Source organism: Trichoplax adhaerens, genomic scaffold (assembly GCF_000150275.1).
Source record: "Trichoplax adhaerens TRIADscaffold_6 genomic scaffold, whole genome shotgun sequence".
NCBI classification, from domain to species: Eukaryota; Metazoa; Placozoa; class Uniplacotomia; order Trichoplacea; family Trichoplacidae; genus Trichoplax; species Trichoplax adhaerens.
Genome location: NW_002060948.1, coordinates 1,211,713 through 1,236,807, shown reverse-complemented (window position 1 = coordinate 1,236,807; position 25,095 = coordinate 1,211,713). Strand labels below are relative to the sequence as shown.

General features: G+C 33.6%; 6 protein-coding genes across 6 annotated transcripts; 3 read left to right on the top strand and 3 right to left on the bottom strand.

Annotated features, from left to right (window-relative positions):
• Positions 1 to 694: 694 nt before the first annotated feature.
• Positions 695 to 2,251, bottom strand: TRIADDRAFT_57205 (uncharacterized protein; the record flags this gene model as incomplete). The annotated part of the gene is made up of 2 exons (XM_002113213.1): positions 695 to 796; positions 1,484 to 2,251. The coding sequence occupies 2 exons, from the start codon at positions 2,249 to 2,251 to the stop codon at positions 695 to 697; spliced, it is 870 nt and encodes a 289-aa protein (XP_002113249.1).
• Positions 2,252 to 5,482: 3,231 nt separating this feature from the next.
• TRIADDRAFT_57204 (uncharacterized protein) lies at positions 5,483 to 8,426 on the top strand (the record flags this gene model as incomplete). The annotated part of the gene is made up of 8 exons (XM_002113571.1): positions 5,483 to 5,548; positions 6,261 to 6,383; positions 6,990 to 7,059; positions 7,164 to 7,219; positions 7,369 to 7,477; positions 7,649 to 7,714; positions 7,884 to 8,081; positions 8,158 to 8,426. 8 exons carry the CDS (start codon positions 5,483 to 5,485, stop codon positions 8,424 to 8,426), a joined length of 957 nt encoding a protein of 318 aa, XP_002113607.1.
• A 728-nt stretch (positions 8,427 to 9,154) lies between these two features.
• On the bottom strand, positions 9,155 to 13,369 carry TRIADDRAFT_57203 (uncharacterized protein; the record flags this gene model as incomplete). The annotated part of the gene is made up of 10 exons (XM_002113212.1): positions 9,155 to 9,238; positions 9,318 to 9,379; positions 9,458 to 9,629; positions 9,755 to 10,104; positions 10,282 to 10,387; positions 10,667 to 10,726; positions 10,825 to 10,920; positions 11,702 to 11,762; positions 11,991 to 12,124; positions 13,232 to 13,369. 10 exons carry the CDS (start codon positions 13,367 to 13,369, stop codon positions 9,155 to 9,157), a joined length of 1,263 nt encoding a protein of 420 aa, XP_002113248.1.
• Positions 13,370 to 14,002: 633 nt separating this feature from the next.
• Positions 14,003 to 16,153, top strand: TRIADDRAFT_27302 (uncharacterized protein; the record flags this gene model as incomplete). The annotated part of the gene is made up of 6 exons (XM_002113570.1): positions 14,003 to 14,139; positions 14,890 to 14,971; positions 15,148 to 15,279; positions 15,499 to 15,662; positions 15,757 to 15,935; positions 16,029 to 16,153. 6 exons carry the CDS (start codon positions 14,003 to 14,005, stop codon positions 16,151 to 16,153), a joined length of 819 nt encoding a protein of 272 aa, XP_002113606.1.
• A 399-nt stretch (positions 16,154 to 16,552) lies between these two features.
• TRIADDRAFT_57201 (uncharacterized protein) lies at positions 16,553 to 17,143 on the top strand (the record flags this gene model as incomplete). The annotated part of the gene is made up of 1 exon (XM_002113569.1): positions 16,553 to 17,143. The coding sequence occupies one exon, from the start codon at positions 16,553 to 16,555 to the stop codon at positions 17,141 to 17,143; it is 591 nt and encodes a 196-aa protein (XP_002113605.1).
• Positions 17,144 to 20,072: 2,929 nt separating this feature from the next.
• On the bottom strand, positions 20,073 to 24,472 carry TRIADDRAFT_57200 (uncharacterized protein; the record flags this gene model as incomplete). Its single annotated transcript, XM_002113211.1, has 5 exons — positions 20,073 to 20,186; positions 20,300 to 20,454; positions 20,605 to 20,713; positions 21,148 to 21,236; positions 23,806 to 24,472. 5 exons carry the CDS (start codon positions 24,470 to 24,472, stop codon positions 20,073 to 20,075), a joined length of 1,134 nt encoding a protein of 377 aa, XP_002113247.1.
• Positions 24,473 to 25,095: the final 623 nt, after the last annotated feature.

The window sequence follows — 25,095 nt, the reverse complement described above, 5'->3', positions numbered from 1 at the left end:
TCGCTGTACAACCGTTGTATAGGAAAGCAATAAAAACCTTTGGATTGATAGACACCGATCATACTGCGATAATTCTAATTACGCTATTGCTTCATTACCATATTATTTTATGTACCATTGGACTGCATCGTAAATTGTATATATTCAATTCAATGACCTAGAGACGCGCTCTGTATGAACATTTGTACTTTATCACTCAGCAATTATCGATAATGAAATAATACTGTTACAGCAATTGGATTGACATTGAAATATCAATTATTGTTGTACTCATTTCCCATAGACTACTGTAAGAAGGGCTTCTTCCTACAGTAGTACAGCAGTTCATGGTCACAGTAAATACATTTACGTTTGCCTTGACTTTATGGTACTAATTATAATTCGCTATACTGTCGAGTAGCTGCTAATGTTGCAATAGATCAAATTCCAAGGAGTAAAGTGTTATCAGATTATACACTGTTTTGTGCCTTTGCAAAGTACAAGCCACAAATCGTGATCGGCATTGCTTTATAAATTAGTGCTGACTGCAGGTCATTTTCAATTTGTACAAGACTGAGCTTTATAGTACATATCCAGCAAACACTTCTTAGATTTATTTTTTACCTTGGAAAATTTGGTATCATTGTTAAGCGATAAATCGACATTTTCCAGTCGATTGTTATCGAAGTAGACATCGTAGTGGCGCACTACAAATCTACATGCATACTCTACGTAGTTTGTTATACCCAAAAACCCTATAGGATTCTTTAATTTTAAATGGTGAATTAAACGCCTTGATTGCTGCATACCGCTTGGACTGGATAGAATAGTAAATAAAATAAAATAAATATAATAAAATAAAAAAATTGATCTTATCGCTGGTGATGGTCTTTCCAATTTATCCCAAACAGAGTACCTAAGTTGTGGCAAACAACTGCGCGATCGACCGACGTCGCATTCGTCGTTTACTTGGACAATGTGCAACATCGTGACGTACAATTCTACAAGATATTGTATATGCAATATGGCCAGTAGATAATAGTATCTTGTCGAAAAATAATTAACGCCAAAAAATTCTCTGCTAAATTATTTGAAAAAGTTCTGCTTGGATTGATGCCTCTCTTGTTAGCAATACTGGCTGATTAAACCATTGGGGAAGATCGTCGTGTAGCATTTTGATTGATCGACATCAAAATCACTGTATATTTTTGTATTAGAACTCCAAATTTAAAAACTATTTACAAAGCTCGCTTGTTAAATGCACAGTACTAATTATATAATGAAATAATAATTTGCAAGTGTACTGAAAATGAGAGACTCCGTTGGGGTACGTTCTATACAATCTAGTGCAACGGCCTGCATTATTACCCGCATCAATACTGTCGTCAATTTTTACTGTGGTCTTTTATACAGTCATACACCAAAAGATAATTTGTAATGTAATTATGAGGCTAAAGAATTTGTTTTTGATTGAATCTCGAGCTGTTCAAGAATTTGAACATACCTTTTTTGGCTTACGTTGTTCTTCATAATCGTCCGATAAATCGTCATCTGAAGTTTCACTATGAGGCGTGCTTAAATGCCGCGGAGGAGTTAGAGAATCGACACTGATACTACGTGGTTTTCTAGACTGCCTAGACGACTTGCTGGTCTTTTTTAGGATATTCTCGAGCGAAACGGATGACCGGTTATCGCTTGAATCACCATTAGTGATGTGAGAAGCATTTGTTAGCGACGGCAAGGAAGTAGCGCCAGCTCTCATCGAATGATGATCTTCACGAACCATTTTCATGGTCTGATTGTCGCTAAGACTGTCTTCCTGTATTCTGTCGATATTCTGTTTATTTAATGCAACGTTTGCAGTAGCTAATTCGTCGGAATGACTATCTGAGTTACTACAGCTATTTGGTGTCGAGTTATTTGTTATATCGTTGGAAATAGTTTTGTTCGCAGTTTTGTTATCGTCGTAAGAGCTGTATAAAATTTGCGGGCAGCTAATAATTTTCTTTAAATTTCTTTCTTCTGACAACGGAGTTCTTCTTTGATTGACGGAGTCATCCGTTGACTCTGTAGCGTTGTCTCCAGATTGTGATTTGTGATCAGTTGAAGTATTCAAGTTTTCTTGAGAAATTGTATTTAACTGCGCTAGCTGTTCGCTGTTCTTGGTTGCCACTGTTGGATCAATAATAGCGTCATGCACGCTATTATCATCATCAATCAACTTGTCCATATGTTGTTGATTGAGGTTGCCAGTAATTATAGTCCTACTCATACTTAACTGTTTGTACACGAGTGACCAACCAAAAAGGGTTCCACCCTCCAACAAAGTCAATTATTGGAGCCAGCACGTCTTCGTCAATCACACTAGGGGACTATAAGACTAGTACCGTACTTCCAGTTTCTGTCTTTCTTGGCGCTTGGTGTAGACTTGTACAACAACAGGTCTTCTAGGGAGGGATTAAGTTATTAATGCAAGCAAAGACTTACTGCCTTGAGTTTTATGATGGAAAATTCTGAAAGTAGTTAATTTAGCAACAAATTAGTCGTCTTTCTACGTCTAGCAATGCTAATGAATGGCCGATGACCGACGCCAACCAATGCGTTCGACATTCACAGTGTTGTCAAGCTTGACGACTTTTACAATGTCGGTACGTACTCAGTAGCGTACACTCCACGCCGACAGTGCGTATTCTCCACACTACAGTATACAGTCTTGTAAGCGAGACAGTAGGCAAGATACACCACAGCCTAGTATAATACAGTATGTAGCAAGTGTGTTATGAGAACGACCAAGGTTGAGCCACCACGATACGGTACAACCACAACAATTTCCAGTTGATATTCCGTAGATTCAGTGGCAAAGAATAGAAAGATAAACCCAATGCTGTAAAATAAACCTTTCTAATTCCCAGAATGTGAACAATCGAGCTATAAGCTAACAATAATTAAGGCATTAATTGAGATCACCGTGTACCATATGGAAATGAATAAATCAAATCATTTGCCATCAGGGCTTGTTGAAAGTAGGCATCACACAAAATCAGTAACCAACTCGCGTCTTAGGCGTAGCGTTGTGTACTTGTACTTAATTAGTATTGTACTATTTTTACGTCATGATTTGCAAAAGCGCAGTGGCCAAAAAAATGAGATCTTAATCGTATTCTACGAGTCAATAGTTTCTGCAGTTGTTCTTTCGGTCGAATTTCGGCGATGTGCGGCGAAAGGCAAGAAAATTTGCAACGAATGGAAACGCACTTCCAGTAACTTAGGCTATAATAATGTGGCTGTCAGCGGGGAACACTGTACATAAAGTACAGTACTACAACACTCGTATGAAAACGTTCCAATTTAGGCTTGGTTGTTTTACAGAGCAGCAAGTACAGTGCGTTGTTCTATTCTAATAAGCGTACAGTGTTTATTATTTTATATACAGTATACAGTACTGTACTGTACTGTATATTTTATAGATTTTATTTTTTTTTTCTTATTTATTTATTTCCCCCCCCCCCCCTCTCTGTACAGTACAATTCGAGACGGTTTAGGAAAAGCGTACAGTACTTTTTCTTCTACCGAGCGTGTAGTGTACTGTACAGTACAGTACTGTACTGTACCAGGGACTTGGAAGACTTTAATAGTACTGTACAGTACTGTATTAGTCTTTAGATAGTCCCTAACACCACTGTACAGTGTACAGTACAGTAATACAGTACTACAGTATACTGTACAGTGTACACTGGACTTGTATCTTGCCCCCAAAATCTATTTTACGCGTCGATCTCATCTGACCCTCAGCCATGCCAATTTCGATGGACGTAACAGTACTGTACAATAATGTACTTTTACATACTTATAAATGCTTCATTGCAATTGCTACTTACATGCAAAGCTGTTGTACAGTAAATCAATTTCGATAGAAATACTATATCAAAAAATGAGGACCTGCAAGCATTTACAACCCGTCTACATTGGCGTGAGCTTTCAATATTACAAACGCGATATTCAATGGCGTCTTAAGTACTGTGACAATACGATATCCAAGCGTCATAGTGACGACAGTTTGTAGTAAAAGACTAGCAGTGTTTGAAGCGATTGGTACACTGTACAGTACCGTACTGAACTTCATTGTCCTACCCCGTTTATTCTATAGTTTTCAACTGATTACGCATCAAAAAATCGTGACACAATACATAATAGGGCTCTGATAAACAAATATCAATGCACAAAGGTTGAGTTTTTCTTAATTAATCCTATTGTTGGCTTTTATTATCACATTATTAGAGATTCGATAGGACAGTACGTGGGCGCAGAATAATGCAATGCTATGTGGTACAGTACCTCTTCACGCACCTTGGCGGTCAAGTGAACCTTTTTTGCAGAACTGTGACGTAACTCAGTGTACACGTACAAATAAGTACAATACAATATTGTTACTATTGTAGCTGACTGTACTGTACTGTACTGTACAATACAATGTTGCTATCAAGAATCAATTTCTCACTTCATAGTACATACAGTGCATTGTAGCAGACTATACACTGTAGACTGTAGACTGTACTGTACGTACACTCTACGAGTCGTGTACACTGTACAGTAAAGTACTACTGTATACTGTACAATGTTCCTATCAGTATTGAGCTGACTATACTGTATACAGTACCATGTTGTTGTCAAGAATCAATTTCTCACTTCACAGTACAGTACAGTACTGAATGTACAATGTACAGTGCATTATATCAGGCTATACTGTACTGTACACTGTACACTCTACAAGTCGTCTACAATACGATACTGTACACTGTACAATGTTCCTATCAGTATTGAGATGACTATACTGTAGTAGCATGTTGCTATCAAGAATCAATTTCTCAATTCACAGTGCAGTACAGTCTACAGTGTATAGTGCATTGTAGCAGGTTATATTGTACACTGTACACTCTACAAGTCGTGTACAGTACTGTACTCTACACCGTACAGTACAATGTTCCTATCAGTATTGAGCTGACTATACTGTAGTAGCATGTTGCTATCAAGAATCAATTTCTCACTTCATAGTACAGTACAGTGTACAGTTTACAGTGCATTATAGCTGGTTGTACTGTACACTGTACACTCTACAAGTCGTGTACAGTACGACACTGTACACTGTACAAGGGTCCTATCAGTATTGAGCTGACTATACTGTAGTAGCATGTTGCTATCAAGAATCAATTTCTCACTTCACAGTACAGTACAGTACTGTGTGTACAGTGTACAGTGCATTGTAACACGCTATACTGTACACTGTACACTCTACAAGTCGTGTACAGTATAGTACTGGACACTGTACCATGTTCCTATTAAGACTCAATTTCTCATAGTACAGTACTGAGTGTACACTGTTTCCAAATTTTACAAGACACAGTATCGGTTGCGCTACCGAAAAGCGAGTAGTAACCTGGATGGATTGCTTGGCCATCACCAAGCTTCAATGTCATTCATTTGGTTCAAATTAATGGATGAAAACATGGCTGAAATAGAATTATTACGGCAAGACTGCAAAAAAATAATAAGTCAACAACTCGATCGTTGGGTTAGTAGGATACTATGAGGCTATGGATACATGGAGCTATAGGGTGTATTAAATCAAGTTAGGTTGCATTTTCCTTCCCTCTGCGCGACGATGATTACATTTTGCTTTGACAACGTTCAAATTGCTTCATCATTTTGCAAGCAGGATCAAACTAAAATAGCATTCGTACATTATAGACTGTACACATTATCACAACTTTAACACAATACCCATAAAATGGATGATTGCAGGCATTTTTAGACATCATACCAAACAAAGTAGGAGTTGGTCATTGTGGTAAATTGTACAGCAGTTTCCTCTTTTCTAATGACGCCACTAAGCAACTTAGTCAGAAATCAATAGTACAAGGTAGTTCAACAAAATCATAATACTTTATTATTTAGACATACCTACAAACAGTCTAATCAATACGGCCCTTAGAACTCATACATGATAATAATATTTAAAATGATTACCTGTGCTCATTCATGGTTAGTTATTGCCTATGGAACATCAAGATTTGTCCTCAAATTTAGTAGATACGGGATTACGTTTCCTATTTTCTTTCTATCATAGCCTAGTTAAAATGACTTCTTTCTTATGCCTATAAATATTTGTGTATTCATGTATCCGTATAATAAACTGATTGTAAATGCTTTAGCAATGTGTATATAAATTTATGATTGCATTTATTAATTTATGCATCGTAATTATTCTTTACACTTTACCTTAGACTGCAAATCAATTCAGCGATACCTCTACCTGTCCTGACACCAGTGCCTCTACAAGCTGCAGTCCGCAAACTGAGAAGCGAAATTTAGCTAAAGAAATAAAGAATTTAATACTATCTCTACAGGTTAGTTCGTTAGTTATAGAGCAAATTATTCATAGTTTATGCATTTACATGCCGTAATCCAGATATGGAAACGACTTGTAAGTAATGATCTAAAGATTCCATTGCAGTTTGAAAGATTGAAATAATAATTCGTTCAATAATTTTAACTATTCTAGTTCTAGAACTACTGTACTCATACAATGCCGTGCATACAACTAAATAGCTATTACTAGTGTAAGTTGTAGCTGGGACTACTCGAAAAAAGTCCCTAGTTGTAATTACTTAAAAATATTGAATGCACGTATTGACAAACTCCTGCAACAGAGGATGATGAACTGGGTGCCACTAACTGCTTGCTATAAATCTACTACTGTGCAATGCTGTAAGAGTACATCTACGCAAAATGTGTGTCACAAGTAGCACTTTGCTAGTACTAAAGTAATAAGCACGTTTCCAATGCTTGGAATACTACCAGTAGCAGACCAGATTGATGATAAAGTCTCTATTTTGAAGATTTAAGCAATGTTGATTTTAAATCGTATCTGATACAGTAGTAAAAAGGCACCTTCAACGACATAATTTTCGAAATAAAATTTAATACTTATACCTATGCATTTATGTAATCAGGAAGTCCATCAAAAATTGACTGATAATCATAATCAAGACCAAGGCGAAAGTTCAATTAAAAAATCAGCAAGTAAATATCCTTTCACATACATGTATAACACTCATTATAATATTATGCTCCTTAAACTGCCTAAAAGTAATCACAATGATATTTGTCCTACAATGTAATTGAAGGTAAAACGCCAAAACTCGATCCCTCCATTGTACAGATTATCGCCGACAAAAGTGAGGTACTGAAAAAATTACTAGAATACGTAGAACATTGATATAGAACCGAAGAATTACTGCTTGTCCATTTTACTATTCTTACAATTATCGAGGGTGTACATTAGAATCAAATTATAATATAAATGAATTGTTTATTGTTTATTACATTCAGATCGGTCGCCGTATAAATGCTTTTATTGAAAGAAAGAAGCTTGATGCTAATATTACCAACAAAAGAGAGTTTTATCCCATCAGTGATAATAGTAATGTCCTTATTGAAGGTAAAGCTTTCGCTTTTAGAAATTGGACTAGTTTAAATGTGTGACTTTTTACTAACAATTCCCATCTAAAAGGATGACAACTCACCGTATAGAATACGAGTATTTAAACTGTACGTAATTATTCATATTACATGCGTGCCTTGTTAACATCAATAAGCACTCTTTCTTTAGAAGGAAAATCTGCTCGAACTCATGCAATGTTTGTTAAAAGGAACCAACAAAGTAGTCATGTGAAAGGTAAGGATAAGATCCTCTAAGCTTGATTCGGTAATTCGATAATAACTAAATACTTTGGCATGGATGATAACTCCTGATAATATTCGTGCTGTGAAATAAGTATAAAAATTAAAAGAATTCACCTCTAATATACCCTCAAATATTCCATCAAATCATGTTACGATGCAAGTAACAAGAGTTTCCTATGATGATACGGATACCATGCGAAAAAGAAAATCTACAGACCCTCATGTGGACCAGTGTAGTAAAGAAAATAATGCAGATTCCAGAGCTGAGAATCCAGCCCACCCTATAACACGTTCTAATCTACCAGTTGGGATAGAAGAGAGACTTATGAATATGGAAAACTACCTTGGCATTAAACCAGGTTTTAAATTCATGGTTCAAACATCACACCCAAATTTTAGGAAATCTCATTCATGCTCTTAATGTACTCTCAATAGATTATCCGGTACCTGGTGATATTTACAAACGCTTAAAGCACCTTGAAGATAGAATTTTATTCTTAGAATCAGTATCACCTGAATACTTGGCTGAAGATAATTTCTTAACTGTAAATAAAGTTAAGAAGCAGGAAGAATCTAATATCTCTACTAACTTATACGACGCGGGTATATCAAACCTTTCAGCTGATTTAGTTATAGATCATACAACTCTTGTTAATATCGAAGAAAACATCTCTTCGTTAAAGAAATTCTTAACAAAGTCATGAAAATTCAATTACAAAGGTAGACCTCAATAATGACAAATACAATTGCCCCTAAAAGTCTTGCTATTCTTGCATCATAATAGTATCTAATATGGCTGATCCCATCAATCCCATGTATAGCATCGAAATGCTTTGTAGCATTATATTCAATTACTTCGATTTGGAATGGCTACAATTACTAATGAATGTACTGTACGACTTGCAATATAAATGCTGCAAAGTATTAAAATTTTATTTGCAGAATGGCGTATTTTCCATTACGTAATATTATTTTTTAAATAGTAGTGCATTAATGTATACATACAGTCTCAATAAACTTATTTATTACGTGCTAATAATTTTTTTAATGCGCTAAAATTCGCAATCATTACCTGATCAAGCAATCAATGAATTATTATTACAGTGGGGTGAATAGTAGCTGATGCATACATTACTTCAAGCTATACAAACTGTTACACATTGCCTCTGTTATAATAAAATAGTTCGTAATTAATTAATTAATTCATTACTGATAAGATTAGATCTTTAATATATAAATTTATTATTCTCTGAATAATTACGCTACGTTGCCGTAGTCTAATGCGCAATTTTGATATATGTAAATTCCTTCTAAACATTGACGTCCTCACTCATGCATACTATGCTCTTTTAAATATTGATTTTCCTCGACAAAAGATGATGCTCGTGTAATATCGATAAAGGTTAATCACACCACAAAAAGTCTATCACAATCATCTAAGAAGGGTCGTTCGCAATTTTTTTCGTTTTTCTTCCTGCATGTTGAAAAAATCCTGAATATCACCTGGTTCAACAACCTACAACAGTCAAACCAGGATATTAATATCACTTTAACCAGGAATACATTAGATACCAAGCACTATCATAAAAGTCTACCTTATTCTTCGATGCGAGATCTTTCAAAAATTCTGTTAAGTTATTCTTAAAATCGTTGATTCCTAGTGTGCAGACAAAGAGTACATCAGTCGTTATAAACATAAACCTTACAGACACTGATCAAATCCAAAGCGTCTCACCGTAAGCCAGGTGACATTTCTGATCATATGACAAATTGTCTATTCGAGTATCCAGTTCATTTATACCAGCATGTCGCTGACATTCGTATTTAGCTTTGCTGCGCTCTTCGTACACATGGATACTATCTTCAGGATCCAGTAGAAATTCTACAGCATGTGACTTATATAGACACTAATTCAACAAAATGGAAGCAAAGGTAAATACGAATTGCTGTGTATGAACAATGTCATTAAGCAGCTACTGCTATATTATAAAATAAAAATTACAGTAAGTAAATATTTGATCACTTATCTAACCTTACAATCTCCACATGTGCACAACTCTGATCGCCAGTTATCGCGGAAGTACATCACTGAAATGTCACATTTAATATCTTTATATTTTTCTTGCAATCGTTTCAGCTTGCAAGTATCTATGGCATCTTTCTTTACGTTTGAATCAGTACAAAGATCATCACTTGCTTTTCTTTTCCTTGCAATTGCGCCATCATTATTAATTAAATCAATGGTCGCACCTTCTTTTTCCTCAGCACAGGAAATTGAAGTATTACTAACGCTAAGCTTAGGTTCATCCTTATCAACTGACTTATTTGACGTAACCAAATCAGTCGGCAAACTTTCCACATCTACCTTACTATCATAAGTAACTATTGAAGAAGAAGAAACGAAAAAGGCGGACAATGTAGTAATGGCATACCATAGAAGATAGCATTATTACCGAATACGTGCAACGACATCATCCTAACCAAACAACCATTACTCACAAATATACAACTTTTTCTGGAATAGGTCATAATTACAGTACATCCTTAATCAATATTTACCGTCTACTATTGGGGAATAAATGGATAAAAATGAATGCTTGCGGACACATGAGTCGCAGGTCATCTCTGTGAATCGGTCATTGTCTGGTAGACATTTTCCTAAATGCTTTATTATTAAAAATTATAATTTAGTATTCTGAAATTAAATTCAATGTACACGTTCAATTTTAAAGAGGCAAGCGTTATTAATAATTACTACAGCCTAATCAAGCTTCATTTCACGTCCAAGAAATAAACACGAGATATTTCACAGTAAGAGATATAGAATTACTGACTATCAGGCTAATGTAAGCATACTCAAGTATGAAATGACACGCACATGTTACTCGGATCTATGATTTAACCATCATTTATAGTGCTATTATTGGTTATGAACGTAATTTACCGTCGCATGGAACCAATCCTCACAAATATTGCACTGTATCATTTGATCCTGATTTTCTTCCTAAATAAGAAATAAGTTCAGTGAGAACATTAACACTTACTGATAAATACATTTCTACGCAATGAATGATAAATTTCATTAAGACTGCTGAATCTTACCGGACATTCCTCATCTGGGTAAGGTCTGTTGCAAACGCAATATAAGCCTTTATAGTTCTGATTGTAAGTATTTTTAAGGTTCAATTTATCTTTTTTCTATAAAGAAACGTTAAGTATAGCATTGCTCAGTCCAAAACTAATTATAATTGAGCAAATAAGTGCAATGTTATATTAGATTGCACGCTTGACAGCGAGTTTACGGTCAAAGATTCTCACAAGAACTCAATATTGCTGATAAAACTTATTAATAATCTCGGTGCTCTGTATTCTTTGTCAAGGAAACATAGTGTAGATATTTCCTATTTCTATCAGTAGCTTTCAGTACGATGGTTTTAAAATGGCAAACAAAGTAAAATATTGTATTTTGATTCAGCTAGGTCTCAGCTACTTTTCGATAAACTAAGCAAGTACTGTATAAAGGCCTCAATCTTATCGTATATTCTAAAAGGATACTTTACTATCCTTTACAATATAGCAATACTTTAACGAGCTTGATAGAATTCTCTTTACCACATGACAATAACTTTCTCCAGCAAGATTGTTACAGGGTAATAAAGCTTACAGTGATACAATTAATAATAAAATACGGCATTTACATCATTACCAACAGTCAATTAGTGTAGCGAACCCATTCAATATGTGAGGCTGGTAAGACCATACATTTTCATGTAAGATTACAACATAAAGGATACTAATTGTTGATTGTATTTTAAAATGCGCTATAAGGTGACTGTATGCATGGTGTATACTCATCGAGATATGGATTTTGCTGTATGATTAATTATACAAATACGAACCAGCTATACACATCAAGGGAGAGAAATATTTTTCGGGCTGTTAATTATAATCGCTATCGATACAGTAGTATCTTGCTTACTTGATCTAGTGTGCACTGAGTACTTGAAAAGAGATCGTTTCCACAGTCACATCGAAAATTTCTATATACAATTACAAATAGGTTAAGAGATCGAATTAATCAACCATTTAAATTTCTCTTTCACTATGACAAGAACAACAGTTAACAGGTAGTTGACAGTAGTCTATACGCATGCATGGCTAACAGGTGCTGTATAATTTAGCTCGTTTCTAACATAAAGAGTAAAGTATTGATTCCTATGGTACACTTGCATAAATATTGTAAATTAAATACAAGTTGTATTACTGACCTTTTGGTATACAATTCGTAAAGGATATGACCATCATGGCAATGAATGCTGCAAGCATAGCAAACTCCTGCCAGAATACCTTTATTCGCAGTACAGGTATAGCAAGCATATAGTGGCTGACGTTTCACATAGCCCTACGTTGATAGAATAGTTGAAAAAATTGCAGGTGTTGGAAGTACGTTAGTAAAATGAATTTATAAGCCACGTCAAAATATGGCTGATCTGTAATTAGCTAACACTATAGATATAACATAAATAATAATATTCAACTCGATGGTTGCATTACCATTTACTACAGTGCAGTACAGTACAGTACTTACTCGTATGCACAGTATTTCGGAGATACAGTAAAGTAAAATGATATAACGTCGAATGCTGTACGCTGTATAAAAAGGACTGATCAAGAACGTATACCATGTATAGAGTTTGTAGTGTATAACATATCTATGTGTAATCGAAATATGATAAATCCAATAAGCTACAAGATGGAAAGAATAGTTTGTAGTGTATAACATATCTATGTGTAATCGAAATATGATAAAATCCAATCTGCTACAAAATGGAAAGAATAGTTAGTTTGTCATGTATAACATATCTACAGTGTGTCTAATCGAAAGATGATCAAATCCAATAAGCTACAACATGGAAAGAATAGTTTGTAGTGTATAACATATCTATGTGTAATCGAAATATGATCATATCCAATAAGCTATAACATGGAAAGAATAGTTAGTTTGTAGTATATAACAACATATCTATGTCTAATCGAAATATGATAAAATCCAATAAGCTACAAAATGGAAAAGAATAGTTAGTTTGTAGTGTATAACATATCTACAGTATATCTAATGGAAAGATGATAAAATCCAATAGAATCTATGAAAATTCTCCATGTATAATTCATAATAGGTCGACTGGCTAAAAGACTAACTAAACAGTAGACAACGGCTATCCAAAACTGCTACAAATGGAAAGAATAGTTTGTTGTGTATAACATATCTATATGTCTAATCGAAAGATGATAAAATCCAACATGCTACAAAATGGAAAAAATAGTTTGTAGTGTATAACATATCTATATGTCTAATCGAAAGATGATAAAATCCAATAGAATTCATAAAAATTCTCCAGGTTTAATTCATAATAGGTCGACTGGCTAAAAGAATACTGTAGACTACAGCTATGCAAACGAATACCATACAATCTGTCTCTACGTATTCTATGCAATAACGTACATTTACCTTGGAATATGTGCAGTTATTGTCGTCAACATCACCTAATACGGCTGCAGTCTCTTCCTCTAAAATTTCTTCCGCTTGGATAGCTTCACGGATTGAAATAACCCCTTCATCGTCGCTCATTTCAGCCTTTGCCGCCATTTTTAGATCAACACAGAAAGAATATGGAAACGAAGGATACTTGGGTTGTTTTGATCGAAAGGTATCATGCACCACTATGCAAGCCATACACAGCCAAGTAGAGAAGTCACATGCCAATGAGTTGCATAGTGGTATTATAGAATCCAGCGAGAGACAGTCACTAGACTTGTTTTTCAGGTATAGTTATCGACAGTCAATACTTACGACATACTGTATCTGTATAGATAGTATACTATATGGTACAGTATACTGAGTACAGTATGGCATTTTTTTTACACTGACTTTGTACTATACAGTAAACGATTGACACAATCCTGAAGAGTATTTATACAAGGCACCAAGGCATACTTGGGACACTCTATAGTACATACTACAACACTGTAGCATGTCATGCGTAGAGAGATCTTCTGGCTGGTCTGGACCTTTACAGTACATACATACAGTACGGAGACTGTAGCTCGTAGTACAATGTACTGTGGCGATCTGGCGGAACGGTACTAACTGCAACAGGATTAGCGTCCTGGGTTCAGTCTGTCGTACTGCGTTGAAAGAAAAGAAATGGCTTTACCTTCTACTTTTTTTAGCAAGTCGTCAAGAGTTAGAATGTAAAAGAAACAAATTGAAATAATCGTCATGTCGTCTTGGTACTTTTGTAGCAATGAAATTGTTAATAGCCCATCAAGGAGTGATGGTATCGAAATAACTGCTGAATGTCGCTACAGACGTGAAGGTGCCCGATTCATCATGGATGTTGGCAACAGGATGAACTTGTATCCTTGACAATGACAGCCTAAATTATCCACTTGTCCATGAGAAGAGATTCTAATAAGTTTTCTATTCTAGCCTTAGTATTACAAAACAATCTAAACTGGATAACTGCATGTTATACATTAACCACAAAATAGATCTTATCGCGATTATATGACGTAGTCTACAAGTCTATAATGTACACTGTGTTCCTACTACTGTATTGGCAATCATTTTGTATCAACGTGAAGAAAAATACTGGATCATGCATCCAGCATATTTGGATACTTTCTGTCAACATCAAAATCCAAAAGCATCCAGTAGAGTACAATACAGTCAGTGATCGTAATCGCTGGAGAGAAATTATTTGTAGTTATAGATAGTATTAGACTTGAGAAAAATACCCAAGTACTTCTCTATTTATAGTATGCGAGTATGGCTGATAGTTGGAACGGCTAGAAGAATTATGCTAAAGTGGCCAATAGATACCGGCAACCTATTGCCTTGCTATTATATTATCATTCCGAGGATTGACCGTAACAATCAAGCAATAGCGTAATAAATCGTGTCTTCTGCGTACTGTAGAATCGTCATAGCTTAATGTTAATAGATGGAATTCATCTAATATCAAATAGGATTCTAGGCCCTGTCGAGTCTGTGATAATTGATAGTGGTGAACGCATATGTGCTTCATTCAGTACCTAATGTCATGTAATTTCAAATGAAGATTGAAAAATATAGCTTCCTTAATTCCTCACTAACTCAAATTGTAGGCGATACGAAACAGTAGCTACTGGAATCGTATTTTATCATCGATTTTATATGATGCATTCTTTCAAGACAATCAATAGATTAGTAAGTCTCTAATGCTTTCATGCAACCAAAGTTTTATCTTGCACAGTAATAAGAAGAAACTATTACTGCTGCTAACTCAATCATGCCATTATTAAATCAATGCTGAAATATTTCTCGCTGTTTGAATTCAACAAAATTATTTTTATTTCTAATCTTTTCTTATAATTGATTTACAGATTGGCGCTGCGGCATGCCTATATTTAGCAGGTAAAGCGGAGGAAACTCCTAAGAAATGCAGGGACTTAGTCAAAGCTGTACGGACTATATTATCTGAACGCCAAATGGAAGCATTTGGTGATGATCCAAAGGTTGTAATTTTCTTCATTAAACCTCGTCAATCACCAACAATTAATCAATAAGAGAATTATAGTCAGCAATTAAACTAACTGAATCATTTATTAAAATTTAACCAAGAAAAAATACCTTATACTCATATACTGTACGTTGTAAAATATTGCCACGATGATGACGATGACGCCTGATCAAATAAGATTGTTCTATTTTACTTAATTTTTTTATTTATTTAGGAGGAGATTATCAGCCATGAAAGATTACTTTTACAAACCATTAAATTTGACTTATGTGTTCAACACCCCTATAAATATATTGTTAAATTTGCCAAAAATTTAAAAGATGATCGAGCACAAATTGAAAAGGTAGTCCAAATGGCATGGAATTTTGTAAATGACAGGTAAAAATATCTATTGTGGTATGTTTCGCTTGGAATAAATGCGATCAATGGCTAACCACCAATATTTCATCATTATCTGTCTACAATTCATCAGTCTCAGTACCACGTTATGCTTGCAATGGAAACCTCAGGTAGTTGCGGTGTCGTTGTTACATTTAGCAGCAAAATTATCCAAATATAACCTTAGTGCCGCCCCGGACGGCCCACATTACGATCATTCAAAATCGTGGTGGCAACATTTTCTACCAGAAATTAACAGTGACGTTTTGGAAGGTAATTCTAAACCCTTAATTGCGATAGCTTTATTGTATTGCATTTGATTGTGCTCAAGGTATGATCTTTATATATCTTTTCTATTACTGCAAGATATCTGTCTGCAAATGCTGGATTTTTACGATAAAACCGACGTCGGTGCATCCAACTATAATATGATTTCTCCTCCTAAAATAACAATGAAGGTACCTCAATCCATTCCGTACAGAACTTTATAAATTTTTCTATTCAATACTATATTATCTCTAACTACCAATTCATTTTAGGACTGGGAAAATGCACGAAGACTAAAATGTACGACATCACTAATTGCATGATTGTCATTAGCGGATAAAGTCATTTCTAGGTTAATCTATTTAACGTAAATAAAAAGTTACTAACTATATCTACCTTTATGATAACATCAGCATCATATAATAGCACTGCTCCAAAAATACAAGAACCTTCTAAGCCGCCAATACAGAATAACTCTTCAATAATAAATAACCCATCAATAGGTATACAGCAGACAAACTGTATTGTACTGACATATATAGTACAGTAGTATAATATCAGAACATTAATACTAATAAATGCTATTTTATAATTGATAACGTTGATTATTAGGATCAACTGTGATGCATACGCCAACACGCCAGCCCATAGTTACGACAGGATCATCCGGCCAAGTCCGTCAAGTACCAACTTCAACATCAGTATCATCACTTCAATCAAATCAAACTGCAGCATCGATGGCACCAATCCTATTTGACAATACTCAAAGTATTCGAGCTCCCCCACCTGCTGGAGTTGTTTCTGCTGTACCGCCGCCACTTCCTATGATGATACCGTCAAGTAATCCTCCCCTGCCTAGCGTGATGCCAAACACTGCTTCGACTGTTGGTCCAATACCTGTTATGCCTCCTGATGCTGCAGCTAGATTAGGAATGTTAAATCAATCTGTCATTCAGCCCCCCCTGCCACTTCCTATGACAATGTTAGTCCCTCCAATCAATAATCTTACTGAGGTACAACCAGGTATTGGAGTAATGAGCGCCAATCCCACTAACTCAATGCAAAATTGGGGCAACATCGCCGCAATACCGCAATTTCCACAACAGCCAGGCACTGGAACTAATTTACCTGTTAATCATTCATTTCAGCCACCACCGATGAACTCTAACATGAGACCTAGTAATTCTGGTTCTTTTCAAAACTGGATGGGTTAATTAATACGTTTTAGGATTTTTTTTTTAAATTTGGTAACCGATTAGTATTCGTTGATGAGTATTTATGTATACGAAATTCTATCGTGATCTATCAAAGTTGGAATACTAAAATATTGACGGAGAATTTAATGTACGGTCTGTTTAAAAGTCCCTTGTCAAGAAATACTACGATATAAGACAAAGATGCACAACAGTACTATTGGCTAGTAAAAGTATATCATTTATTTAAGATAAAGTTTGTTGCATAATTGAAATTTCATTTGTTACATGTTGTACAGATTGCAATAAAAGATTATCTAAATAAATCTAATTCGAACCAAAATGTTTAAATATATTGATATTAAGTCTACAATGAGAACTATGCATTGACACAGCTATATTAGACTACTTTAATGTTGGAAATGTGATGAAAAATGTATAGTTGATTCACGTTTTCATTATATCACTCTTTCTATATTTTTAATCATTAAATTCCCTTACGCAATAGTACATCAATGTTTTTGACCCGCCCAATTTCAAACTGAGACATGGTCTACCAAAATATACATTTTACTCTACGAAATTGCAATCTAGATATAATCATAGATAATAAGAGAAGGTACTTCAGCAGAAATAACGTTGTAGCATGGAAATCGTAAGCTATCATTATAAAAAATATCGGAAATATAAAAACTGAATTACGTGAAGCACCCAAAATGTCGATCACGAGCATAAAATAAAATATAATATAATTAGCGACACAGTAGAATCATACTAGAACTCTATGATCACTAGACATACCCACATATACCGTCGATAAAATGAAATCCAATGGAAAAAATTGACTCTTGTTTTAATGATTGACGTAGTATGCATAACGATAGTTAACAATGAAATTTCATATTTAACAAGTATAGTACATGTATTAGTTAAATGTGTTTCAATATCATTAGATACATTAATACTATACTGTACAGTAATCACTATGTAATCAAATGAAGCTAAGAGTGGCTTAATGCAATCGAAGTAAACTAAATTGTAATATATAAATACAGTATGAATCTAGTAATGAAATTTCTCATAAGAAATTCATTATATATAGTTCGACTTTTACCACAATCAAGATGAAAGCAAGCGAAAGTAAATAAGATTCAATATAGTACAACGAAATTAAGAACAAATTCCTTGCCCGTGAATATGCTATGAAATTGTCAGACTAATTTACAAAGCTGTTATGTAGCACCAAGTTGTTAAACATACTTTAAAACAATTGCACCAACATAATAAGAATTTTCCTCAAATGGAATCGTCCAAACTGAAACTAACCACTGTACTTCATGCTTTAACAGACAGAATCTCTATTATTATGTAATATTGTCAATAGTAGTTAATAAATGCGGTATTAGTTTCACGAGATAATATTCAAAGGAACAATTTGTATAATTGTACATAGTACTAAATACGCGTATATATATGCTTATATGCTTGTTAATACATAAGAATGCAATACATCCAAATACCAGATTCAGCAAGCATTCATATGCAAGGCAAAACAATTCAGCTCTATCAGTTGACAATATGGGCGATTACTCAGCATATCTTCATATGCGTAGAACCTTCCTCTACTCGTGATACTACGCATATTTGTTGACTTTACTGAGTATACTATTTCAGAATACTCATTGCTGTGCTACCAATTTAATAGAGTTTACCAACTTTACTTGCGGATATCTGAGCATCAGTGTACTATAGCTATATGTACGATAGTCCTACAGTGAGATATTATGTTCCTAATTTTTGTATTTTTTAAATTCTACCTTGGCAAGCTTGGTTCAGTCAGTAAAACGTATTAACACATTGAAAGTAATATTGTTAGACAACTTGAGTAAATAAGTATGCGGATAGTATTATGATTTACTTGATTAGTTAAGAATAGCAACAATAATATAAAAAAGATTTGCACTTCTACGGTGATAAAGTTAAGTAGAGAATGAATCATGAATAAGCCGGTTCCTTCGATGGTGAACCAGACTGTTATATGAACAGTTTTAATAATAAAAAATGACTTTTAGTTCTTTAGTAGTATAGATTAATTCTATGCTGTACGTACATACATACATACATGCATACACATATACATACATACATATATACAAACATACATATGCACATATATAGCGTATAAATAATAAGAAACAGTCTAGGCAAGTACGAAATATATTACAGGTGGTATACCACTAATCTTAGAAAACAACACTGATTCTAATCATGGATATGAGAATGGTATCAAATTTAATATTACTTTCCATATCTGTAATGATTACTGGTATGATACAATAGAGCTTATTCAAAACATGGCGAGATTTTTTTACCATACCAATAAAAGAATAAATCACCTACTATTATTACATATTATTGGTTTAAGATGAATAAAATAGCAGATTTATAAGTTATAGTTAACAAATACCTATGCTAATCATAAAATATTAAGCAAGATACTAGATAAGGAAACTGAACATTATTTATTTAAGTCAGCCACCGTAATGCGGTCTATCACAATTATTTTTTTATTTCCTATAAACGAATTATAATTTATTTATCCTTGAATAAAAATATGGACGACGCTTGACACGGGTTACAGCCTTGAAATTATTTTTTGATTGTTCTATAATTAATCGATCTATTCATAGTAAATAGAGAAGCAAATCAATTAAATACGTAGTTTTTCTATTCATCAGGTTGTTTCTTGTGATGTGATTGGAAATACTTTAACTGAAATAATTTATGTTAGTGAAACTGAGTTCTTGTAGTAGTCATCATACCGTATTGTATAGTAAAAATCTCATTAATGCTAAGATCTATTCCTTAATTAATCTGAATTTAATATAAAACCTAAATAGCCCACCTTGTTAAGCGTTTGCTAGAAAATCTAATTCAATTCGATTAAGTCCTACAGATCAGTACCATAGTTACCATTATTATTGGCATAGTAAGAGCTAGCTTGAGTATTTATACTGGTTCCATTTACAATTGTCGGCTTAGGCAGCATTCTAGGTATAACATTCTGCAATAAAATATACCATAGAAGTTATAATACTTTAATTTATGATTTATAATTAGAATGATAAAGCATCACTTATATGAATTTATACAGAGTTTCATTTTAATATCATTTACCATTCTTGCCACCACCGGTGTAGGAATATTCTCGATACTTGAATTATTCGAAGCCAAATTGGGTGACGGTGTCAAGCTTCGACTGTTTAAATATCCTTCATTCGAGCCTAGGGACGTTGACTTTCTTAAAATTCCTGATCTAGGTGCACTTTCAACTGCGTAAGTGGAATCGATAAGTTAATATCCTTTCGAGTTTAATTTATAGTGCAGAAGGACGATCTAATGATAATTGAGTTGAGCTTATTGCATCAACTGCAGATTTAAGTAAAATTTTACGCCGTATCTGATAAAAATAACGTTACTACCATTGCTAAAAGATTTTCGTAACCGCGGTGGTGGTAGCGGGTTAGCGAATACATCATCGGCTCCATTTTTAACATTACTTGTTCTAATTCTTGGCAATTCATCATCCTTCTTAATGAGATTAAAAAATAACAGCAATGATAGAATAATATCAATAAAATTTCATATACGTGAATATGGTTACCGAAATATTCAATGATCATTAAAATAATCACAGCCGTAACTACGTTGCTTTAGGCGTTGTGAATGATAGACTTACTGTCAACTTGAAAGAAACTTTTTTCCTTCTTCGGCTATTGGTAGACTGCTTTTAAGGTAAAATTTAGCCAAAGAGAAAATAAAGATATAAAAATAAGCTAATTAGTACAATTCATTAAATTGCAAGATAAAGTTTTGAATACAAATGTCTGTAATATATAGTAAAACTAATAAGCTTACTATGTTACGAATCAATTGAAAGTATTTATATAAACTTAATGACAGACTACATCTGTTTTACCTTTACATAATAATGAAAATATCTATTATTAGAAATAAAAGATTACCTCGGTTCTTACTGATTCTGCATCATCATCGTCGTGTTTCAAGCTAGATATCCGATGTTTCAGTTCGTTCATGAAATCTGGACTATAACCTATCAACAGTTATAAAATTATTTATCACTTATGGTGCTTTATAAAACCATATTATACAACAATTTTATAAATCCTCGGAAAAATAATGTAATTTAAACTAATTCAGAGTTTAAGTTGCATCTAAAACTTGCAGTCGACGATCTATAGTATTATTTTATTCTACGACCTATTTTTACATTATTGTGATATAATCTATTAACGAAGCAAATGTTTTTAAGCTAAATTGTATTATTTGTAGTTCGCTATTTGGAGGTATAAGATTTAAATTATTGCTCACTAAGGCAGTTAAAAGTATTATAATATAATTCTTTTATACACCTTAATAAGAGGGCAATGATTGCACTATTGGACTTAATTTTAACACCCTATTAGTAATTTATTATTCTAATTTTACGATGCAAATATAATTATGGGGCGCTCGTGAATAAATGTTGATCCAGAAAGCTTACTTTTATCATATGTCGAAATGCGGTATGTAGAATATGTATAGTAATTGTTAATTCCAATAACATGGTATACAATAATACAACCATGTTTCCACTATGTAGTATTTCAGTAATATCGGACTGAATTTATCACTCCACTCACTTTTGATTATCCCAACTACGAAATATAGATATAATTCCTATTTCAAAGGAATAGTCATGACTAGGTACCGGCTCTTTAGATGATTTTTACTATCAGCAGAAATTTACAAAATACAAACTCTACAATTTTATTCGATTGCTTCATTTCGCATCTCCAAAATTTGAATATGATTTATATGAAGTATTAAAAATTAAATGATTAAGTATTAGATCCTTTACGTATCTCAATAATGTTAGTAAATTGTAAATTGCCTATCGAATGGTCGAAGTTAAGGATCTTCATTACAATCAGGCTTAGAATATCTAGAGAATATTCTTAGATAAAAATCTACGATATATCGATGCGTTTTTTTAAATATAAAGCTACTCTTATCAATCACATGAATAATTTTAAACGGTTTGAAGTTTCTTAAAGATGAAAAAATACAGGACAAATAGATTTCGATAACAAATAGCTGGCTAAAATAGGAATAAATTGCATGCACTAGTGCAACAAGTTTTTTTACTAGAAAAGCAACTAGTATTCTCTCTCCATCTATTGTCAACTATCTCACTAGTTATAATACTAATGGAGGTTGATTTTGATTAAGAAAATTTTAAAGTTCATTTTATAGATTGTATGACTCTAAGGCTTACGACTCTTGTAGTGTTCATTATTATATACGATCGTCTATGCTGAATGCTGTAATTAATGAAAAGGAACCAGAAACATTAATCTTTATGAATCCGCTATTAGCGTCGCCTACCAGCATTTAGTATATTCTTGAATAATTTAAACACTAACCCATTATGACATAGTCCCATGAAATTAAGATTTTTCCTTAAGATCATTGTTAAATAATAGCGTAAAGTTGAATATTTTTTATGATATTGCTTAACTACGACAAACGACTGAACGAAAACTGAAGTAAGTGCTAAACAAGGTTTTTAGAACAATCCTTTCTGGCATCGATCCAAGGCAACCTAGTTCGCTGCCATGTGGCTATTGATGTTTTGTTAAATTAACTATTGATCTTGCAATATTGATGAATTCAATATCAATATCGCTAGCCATTCTTCGGTTTAGATCAAAGCTATTAACTTAAAATTAAACAATATATGTTCATGACGATTAACAAGCCTTTTCGTCGGTACTCGGACATCAATAAGGCAAAGCGGTACGCCGGTAGCGGGTTATATGGACAGTAGACTTTCTGCCTTTAATCGCATATATAAAAACCTCCTGTTTAACCTAATTCTATTGCTATAATTTTGATCTTATATCTAATTTATTATAGTAGCAGTGGGAGTAAGTGAAAACTATGCTAATTTTTTTAATAATGACCATGTGATTAACAGTGATGATTTTTCTTTCATTCTATCCTATTTCGCATGTGAACAGCGTTAATAATGATCATCGTATCAATCAGTATATCAAATCAATCATACCACATGATCATCTCTTCTATGAATGCGAATAGTTTGAAATAAGTAGTCTAAGGACTAATTTTCCTATACTATTATTGTCAAAAGCACCCTAATATAATAATTTAGTAAAATTTGAGTCAAGAGGAATATATTTTTATGATTATTAAATTTTACTGTGTTATCGAAATGATGGAAAGATTTATGTTTTAATAACAGCTGCAAAGTTAGGGCAGAAATCGTGGAATTATAGTTTAGCCTCTACAGAATTATATAGTGGTAAATCTATACTATAAAAATGGATTGATTTGTTCTAGACTAGCAGACGAGTAGTTATTAATAGAACCGTTCATTCCTATTTAATGTCAATATAAATTGCATACAGTAGTGGGAATATTTACAAGAACTGGATAGTGCCGAAATAGCAGGTTTCTTTTGTTACATGATTTCGGCTTGTCATCAAATAAGATATACTTACAGAATTGGCTCAATTTTATTGAATATAATGGTATAAATATTGATCAAAAATGGCTAAAAATCTGATTGAAAGATTAAAATAGTAAAGGAATAAACTTACCGGCATGATTTGTTGTTGGTACACTAGCGGTTTGATCATATGAATCATTTGATTCTTGTGACGAAGATGATGAAGAAGATGAGGGAGGAGGAGGATCAAGATGGGACACTTGGATTGAGCTCGATGGCGTCGGCAATGGATAATTGATATGAGATGGACTATGGTTGTCTTGACTAGGATGGCGCTTAGGAATTGATGTTAAATCTAATGAATTAGCTAAATCAAGACTTGCTTGAGATAAAGGAGGATAGCTGGATAAGTTAGATTGATGACGATTATCTAAGTAGGTACATATTTCTTTTAGTATTCGATTTTCATTGATGAGCTCGTCAATCTTATCTTCCTGGCTAGCCAAGCGGTTGGCATATTGCTCACTATCTTGCTGATTGGATTGTGAATTAGAATGATGATTTTGTTGATGGCCATTTTCTTCCGGTTGGGCATTCAATAAACTTAACAATTCCTCATTTTCATCCTGTAATCTTTCATTGGTTTGTCGCAATCGTTGAATTTCTTGTAATTGCTGAGAACATTTAAGATCCATATCTTGCATTAAATTTGAATGATCCATCATGAGACCCATCTTCTCCGATTCGCTACGTCGAAGACGTTCTTTAACACGTAGATATTCACTACGTGGTATAACATCTTCTCTTTCTCCAGGCATGATGGCGCCGCTACACTAATGACAATCATGCAATAGTTTTATTTAGAATCTCAAATTAATCAAACGGCGATAGTTAAAATTTTTTAAATTCATCGACAAGAGTTGAAAATAATCTCCTTTTCATAGCATAGAACTCTATTAATAAATGGTAAACTAATTATTCCAAGATAGAGCTTGTTATTAAGGGGGGATAAAAAAATCACAGCTAAATTATTCTTTTATCCTACGTTTTGTCTATTAATATACACCTGAAATAATTAATATAGAATTTTAAATGCTACCAGTAACTGGTGATGATTTAAATGGACTTGATGATTGGATCAATGAGCGTTATAATATGATAAATCAATAAAGGTTATTGGATAAATATTTAAATTAACTGGTGGTAGTAATTTAAATTTATCTTTTGATGAAATACAATAGGGTTTGAATATTATCGATTAAGACAAAAACTAATTTAAATTGGGTAGTAGAGTTTTAAATATAATGTAACCTGGTAGTTACTCTATCGATTGAGTAACTCGGAAAGTATCAATAGTCTTGAAAGCCTTGGTTGGATCAAATTATCAGACATAAGTCTGGAAAGAAAAAGCTTTGACCTGACTGATGATAGCAAGATATCG